The 7,661-nt window shown below is 30.3% G+C and overlaps 1 protein-coding gene across 2 annotated transcripts; it reads right to left on the minus strand.

Annotated features, from left to right (window-relative positions):
- Positions 1-249: 249 nt before the first annotated feature.
- Positions 250-7,129, minus strand: LOC116769341 (uncharacterized). Of its 2 annotated transcripts, none has more exons than XM_032660413.2 (13): positions 7,018-7,129; positions 6,549-6,612; positions 6,285-6,368; positions 5,639-5,927; positions 5,366-5,428; positions 3,702-3,779; positions 3,037-3,201; positions 2,872-2,961; positions 2,647-2,766; positions 2,206-2,299; positions 1,256-1,308; positions 562-698; positions 250-445 (listed from the first exon to the last, which is right to left on the minus strand). In XM_032660413.2, the coding sequence occupies exons 1-13, from the start codon at positions 7,094-7,096 to the stop codon at positions 346-348; spliced, it is 1,416 nt and encodes a 471-aa protein (XP_032516304.2). In that variant the 5' UTR covers positions 7,097-7,129; the 3' UTR covers positions 250-345. The 2 variants fall into 2 exon arrangements, with proteins under 2 accessions (XP_032516304.2, XP_032516303.2); XM_032660412.2 differs by having other exon boundaries at positions 7,012-7,119.
- Between the last annotated feature and the right edge of the window lie 532 nt (positions 7,130-7,661).

Raw genomic sequence — 7,661 nt, forward strand, 5'->3', positions numbered from 1 at the left:
AAAGTCTAACTAACAGAGGTTGTGGCAAAGGTACTATAATAATAAGATACATGTGTTCTGACCATGTGGGAGTCATAACACACAGTTTCCTTTAATTTGTGATGTTCATCTATTATTGATGTAAATTACATAAAGACTGCAGCTAGGTAATAAATAACTGTCCGAATGGTAATTGCTTATTAGCGTGCGTATTACGTAACAAATGATTATGCAACCTGGTGATCATTATTTGCAAGAATAATAGACAAGTTATTGGCTCATATTTTAATTAAAAAATAAACAAACTTATTATTTATGAACAAAAGTTTTATACAATAAAATATTCGAGCTTTAGAAATTTTAACATCAGTTGCTTGCTTTTCGTTTAATATATTGGCTGTTGTAATCAATGTCTTCTTTTTTTTCGCAACAGTTCTTACAGCATACCAAACTGGTGCCACTTTTACTGAAAGAAAGATTGCAGCAATATAATAATCATAGTCTCTGGAATGTTATAATAACTAAAAGTATACTGAAATCAAATCTAATATTTAATACAATGTCTTCATTTCAAATATTTACGGAATATTTTCTGATATCCAAGAACAGAAACAAGAAATTTTTATTCCAATAGCGACCCTCTCTCCTTCAAAATCAACTCCGGCAATTGTCACAGCAACCAAATAACCGCGACGCATAGCTGGTGCTCCAGAGTTCGCCTTTTAAAAGCAAATTTCATTAAAGATAACTTATAAAATATCTCCAAAGCCTAGGATAATTTCGAATTAAGTGATTGAAAAGTAAAATTATCGTATTAAATATTAATTTATTTAAATAAAAATAAAACTTTTAAATGTTATTTAAATAATTTTAACCTTTTAATTATTTCAAGTCCTAAAAGCTGACAGTTTGATGACTTAGATAAAATTTTGAGTTCAACAACATAACATCACCTTCGAATGTCCCAAAGTAATTAAAATTTTTAGCTACAGTTAGCCGAAATAGGTACTCTTGTAGCCTGAGAAAATTAGGTTAGAAAAGGTATAAGAGGCATACTTTACCAAAATATGTTGGTTTTGCCTTTTCTAATATACTTCTATTCTTTAAGCCTAACTAAAACATTTAATGATAAAAATCACCTCATCCGAAATTCAATTCTTTAAATACAGCAATGATTAAAATAACAATAATATTCTTCTCGTCAACTCAACTAACTTTTATCTTTAGTCATATTGTTAATATTAAATTAAAATAATATACAAAATAACTTACTGACCTCAGTAATAAAGTGATCCTCACTAGAGTAGCACAGGACTTCATTGAAATTTTCTGAAACGATAGATGCCGTATGACTTTGATATTGTCTATTATTTTTTATAATCATCATCATCAGCCTCGGAAGCCCACTGCTGAGCATAGCATAAGCCTCTTCTCGCAATGAGAAGGTTTGAGCATTAATCGCCACGCTTGATCAAGACGGGTTGGCGATTTCAAACTTATAATTTGAAATTATAAGTCCAGGTTTCCTCACGATGTTTTCCTTCACCGTCCGTCAGTGGCGTCTAAATACTGTTAGAAAGTACATATGAGTATGAAAAATCACATTGGTACTTGCCAGGTTTCGAACCCGCGCCCTCACGCATGAGAGGCGGTCCTTTAACCTCCAGGCCACCACGACTTGTTATGATTTTTTATAAGCTTCAACCCATTGAACTGAAATTTTGTATACAAATTTGATTTGGAGGACATTAATGAGGTCGTAATTAATAAGGTTTTAAATGCAACATATCGAAATTGCAATGTAGTTATTTTTATTACACGTCTAAAGTGCGTTTGCTAGGTGTGACACGAAAAACATGTCCAACAATAACTTAAAAGTCTTAACTAACTTAAATTTAAGTACTCATAATTACTTAGTTTCTAAACATTTTGAGCTTTAATCAATCACATAAAGTTTTATAATTTACTTGCCATTGCAAACAAGAAAATCTTGCAAATTTTGTTTAAAAGTAAAAGTATATATATTTTTTGTTTCAAAAACTGCAATATATTGTGAGGTCATTTAGCATGCTTACTGACCGAGAATTGAAATTGTCATAAAATTGGCAATGACAAGAGCAATAACACTACTTCAATTTTGTATTCCTTGTTAAAAACCCATAAAATATTTAAATTTCTTATACAAGTTACATCTATAATAGCACATTAACAACAAAAAGAACTTACTTATTTCATTGGAAGAAGGAATGGCCTTTTCTATTATTTTTTTACAAGTTTGTGTGTTGACAAATCCAAAGACTTCAGCAGTAAGTTTGTTTTGCTAAAATAAATAATTGTAGTTAATATTGGTATATGAATAAAACAAGAACTTACAATCCATTGCAATAGTTAATTCATCCTGGGAATTTATTTCTACCGATCATCCTTTCTTCACGCTTATCCTTCGACACATCGTGTATCCATTTGTTTTTAGCCATCCTTTACCCTCCATTCATCAATATTCATGTCCTATACTTTTAACACACTTAGTTGGTCCCACTTATTCGACCTTTTTATTCATGGCATTAAGAGAGTTTTATCGTAGGGTTTTTAAGATCCCCAAAAGATGCCAATTATAAATTGCTAACTTAGTTAGTTTATACAGAAAAACAATGAAAAACCCTTTACTTGATCCCCTATTTTCCTTCTCCAATCATTTTTATGGTACGGCATAACACCAAAAGGTTTCTTTGTATATCTGTTCCTTTGAGTTATACGCTCTTTTATGGAGACTCTTTCAAAATTATCCTAAAAATACAACATTATTTTTCGACTGTACTCACGTAAAATATGGATAACATAAAAAATATTACAAAAAATGTCATTCTTACTTGAAAATATGGAGTCACTTACCTTCTGCTTTTCCCAACTTAATTGTTCAGTCTTACTGTTAAAGTGTTTTATGTTACTGTGACTGTACCTTATATTTTCGTGACGATATCTCTGTTCAAAAGACATAACTGACTTAACTGTACAATTAAAAGAAAATTAGTTGTAATTGATTATATATATTTTTACAGAACGTGCTTCCAACGACGACTCCTTAGGATTATACGTGATTTGCTCTTCATCATCCATTGTGTTTTGTTTTAATTTCATTTTAATTCTTTTTCGACGCTGTTTCAATCTTTTTTTGTTATCAAATAATGTGTTTGCAGTTGAAACTGTTCGCAATCGAGTAGTCTGGATTGTTCCAATACGATATGAAAAAAATGAATTTTCTTCTATTTGAATTGTCTACGTATTAACTTAAAATTATATAAGCAGTACTAGGTTGTTTAGAAAGTTAATATATATTGGACAGTCATATTATCCATGTGATAGTTTCCTGTTACCTTAAAATTAAATCTTAGTTAATACTACAGAATACTTACTGGAAAATTTCTTATATTGAATAATCAAAAAAATATTTTCTTATTATGACCTTTACATTTTTATGTAGTAAATCTGTGTATTTTTGTACTTTTTCTCTCAATATCTGTCCAATTTCATTCTTGTTATAAGATTTATAATTTGTTAAAATAGGTTAACCCGTTCAAGTGAGCGTACCCTACGTATGTATTGATAGACTACATATGTAAGTACATGTGTAGTACATACATACGTAGGGTAAATACAATATTTCCTTTAAGTAAAATCGCAAAAAGAAAAATAGTTGTTGCTTTTTAATGTAAAAAACTCACTTCTTCTGCTTCGTTTGAAGAATCAAACGTCAGTAGAGAGGTAACTTTAGATATGTCATCATAATCCGTATTGTTTTCCTGAAACGTCAAAAGATACGTAGTATTTTTTTTTATTTTAGAGTTTTCATCAATACTTTAGTTCTAAAAGCTTCAAATTAGTACTATTACTATCCTAGTTCCAAAAATGAAAAAAAAATTGAATATAAGTTTTTGATGTAAAATGTATTTTATATTTTGATTGAATAATAAAGCTTTATACTTAAGCTGACCAAAAACACAGTTACAATTAAAAATAAACAAAATATTCCTTTAAAATTTTTACTTCGTTATTTTTTCACGACTTATATTAAAACGGAGTATACAGCCGACAAGAATTTTTAACATTATGCACACGATTTGTACCAATTAAATGTCTTTCTATCGGGGTTTAAATAAGAAGGTACAATAAAGCCACTTCTGTTTGGAACAGAAAAATATTTGGTTGTCCACTTAGTGTTCATACAAAAAACTACAATAAAAGAGGTAAGAGAATCCTATCCGAAAGCAAAAGATTTCATCTCAAGAAATACCTAGTAATTTCTAAATTAGTGATTAAAAAAAAAGATTTTAAAATGAAAACAACTTCTCAAACAGAACAGAAAGGGAGGTGACAGAATAAAATTTATTTATAGATAGAAAAATTACAAATGAACCATTTCTTAAAAAGTTATGCTATATTATGCTGAATGATACGTAATATTCTGCATTATGCTGTCCGTATTGAAGAAACTTAAAAAAAATTCAACTACTGTACTCAAAACCGACATTTTTCGACTTCAGTGGTCGTGTTAGTTATTAAGGAGTAAATGAGCCATATTTTTCTGTGAAAGGTCTCAAACTATCGCAACAAGTTGGTTAAGATTTCATTCTTAGCAAGATCGTTAAGACTCTTAACAATACCAAATTGAAATAACCAAAAATGATCTTCATACGAAAACTTAGCGCCTTATCACAAGGCTCCATCCACCCAATCTTGATTAAAAACCAAGATTGGCCGTTATCGTTTTATGATCCTAATCAACTGGTTTATAATTGATGGCTAATTTCAGGGAGTAAGGCTTGTTCTAAGCGCAATGATAATTCCGAGCCCCTAAAACAGTGCTTTTGATTGGTAATGAAGAAGTTTCTAATAACAATAGTGCGTGCTAGTGGCGACTGGCTTCAGCTTTTAAAGTCAGCTCTTAGCCCGCTACAATTGCGAATCACTAGTGTAGATGTTGTTGACGTCTTCGCATTCTCGCTTTCCAATTTTCCCCTATCATTGTTGGTTTTTTGAGACGAGATAAAGTGTATGCCAGACAAGACTGTGAAGATTTGCGAGTTTGGAGGGAAACAGTTTACACGTGGATCGCGGCATACATTCACGGCCGAAAATAACGGCACAAAATTACGTGCGCATGCAGAGCCGGCTTAAAAACTGTATTGCTGCCAATGGAGAACAAGTTGAATAAGCTTAATATATTTTGAAATGTTAATATTGTTATAATAAATTAACATACTGTAATAGTAATAAATTTTACGTACGATAAAAATGTGTTTCTTCGTTGTGAGAATATTGATGGTATATATATACAAATACGTAAGAAAAAAAATTATGCAAACACAATTTTTATGTCAGTACTTACCAAATGATCAGTCTTTTTTTTATCCCATATATTTTCCTTTTTCTCCGTTAAGGAAGATGTCGCCTTATTTGAAAGAAAAAGAATACTTGTATGGCAATTAAAGTTCTTAAATGAGGAAATGTCCCATCTACCACATAGAAGTATCATTTTGGTTTGTAATATAAATGCAATTAACCAAAAATATTGAATATATATTGCGGTATAATTTTGATCATAAACAAAATATTTAAGTATAAAAATATCTATAGAATAAGTTCATTGTAATTATCTTACATCATTCAACTTGTAAGGATTCCAGCTAAAAACTATTACATCCGATAGAACTGGTGTATTTGTCTTTTCATTCGCCAATGGGACAATACGTCCGGGTTTATCGGACATCATTCCTGCGAAGGTATGTATAAGAGCCAAGTCAGCGGTCCAAACGCTATAGTTTGGATGGATTATAACTCTTTCAATGGGCAGGTATTGTTCGTATCCCGCTTCGAACATTTTTTTGGTCCCTAGGACGACAAACGATGCAGTAAGCTCAGCTTGTACATGAATTTCATCCAGTATTTTGCTGTCAATTATAATATTATGATACATAATATACACGTTTAGGCAAAAGTATTTTAATACCTTTAATAGAATAAGAAAAGCATATTATATTTATATTAGTGATATATATGTATCAGAGTATGATTCCTATTTCATCTTCTAATGCTTAAAGTAAGAACATACTTTTGGTGAAAATTTATAGAAAAGGTTTTGTTTCTTATTTACTAAATTTGTAAAAAGACCACATAAGGCGAGATAATTCATACAGAGTTTCCTTATTTTAGTATATATAATTATTACAGACGCTACGGAGAACCTTACACAATAAAGATAACTAAGCAACGAATCAGAAGCGATAGAAGATACGAAGTGTACTAACAGGCAATGCGCTGCTGTTATCACAACATTATCGTGAATAATAGTTCCAGTGCATGTTTTTTTCGAGGAATCTGTGAACACAATACTAAACGGATATTTATTAATATGGACTTGCAATACATTGTACGGCCAAAACAAACTCATATAAATCTTTAAATTTTAATTGCACCTTCAAAATATTGCTTAAGTATCGTATGCATACACTCATTATTCTGATCTTTTCATGCAATTGAACGGTATACCTTTGAATTATAATAGAACTTACTCAATTAGAACCACAAATGAATATATGTCCTCTGAAAAATCGTCGTATTTGTCAATCTCCTCCTCTGCAACAATTTGTTTTGATTTCGTACCAATGACATAATCTTATTGACGAATATCTAATATACACGAATAAAAATACATATGACTATTGTTTAGATATATTACTCGGAGTACATTTTGAGGGGTAAAACTTGAAATTTTTTTTAGAACAGAACAGAAAGCCAAACATGCAGAAGTTTTGTAAATATAACTGATGTCAAAAGTCATCTAAATTTATTGTTTTTCTGCCCTTTGTGTTCTTTCCTAAAAATCCATGGCGATTAACGAGATTAACGAAAGATAAGGAAGGGCAAAGCGATTACGACAGATTGGGAATAAAACGGAAAGGTAGTTTAATGAAGCCTCAATTATAATAACACTAGAATTTTTTTCAAAAATAATGTAGATAAAGTAAAATGCACCTCTACCTTTTTCATTTTTACTATACACCACAAAAAATCCTATTATTAGACAAACAACCACAAACCCGTTATCGGAGAAATGCATTGCAATATAAATTTCATTCTAAGTTTCAAAGAACTATAAATATAATAGCGAAGTAGTTGCGTAAATCAAAACGTTTCTCAGATAGAAAATAAATATACATTATATATATCATTATTAATGATAATATAAATTAAACACGTTTTTATTCTTACAATATTTTAACTACGTCACTACGTACTACAATATATTTTATATATTATGCTGCTAAAATTTACTATAGCTTTATTTTATTATTATACATCATAGTTAAAGCTGTCATTCAGCGCGTTCGAAACGAAAATAATTCGTCCCAAATTACCTCAACCAAGAAAGAATTTACAGCCCTAAAGGCTTTTGACGTCCAATTATTACACTCCGTGATATTTGAGAATTTTGAACAGTCACCTAACAATTTCCATATTTCATTACCCCTTTGACATGTACAAATAACCTTTTAAAATGCGTTAATCAAATATTAAATAACATTTTGGAGTTTTCTTTACTCAACTCAAATAGGTTAGTATAGACGGATAGACGATAGAATCAAGAATCGTTAAGATTGAATTAAGAATTGTATAAGAGAAAC

Source organism: Danaus plexippus, chromosome 5 (genome assembly GCF_018135715.1).
Source record: "Danaus plexippus chromosome 5, MEX_DaPlex, whole genome shotgun sequence".
NCBI classification, from domain to species: Eukaryota; Metazoa; Arthropoda; class Insecta; order Lepidoptera; family Nymphalidae; genus Danaus; species Danaus plexippus.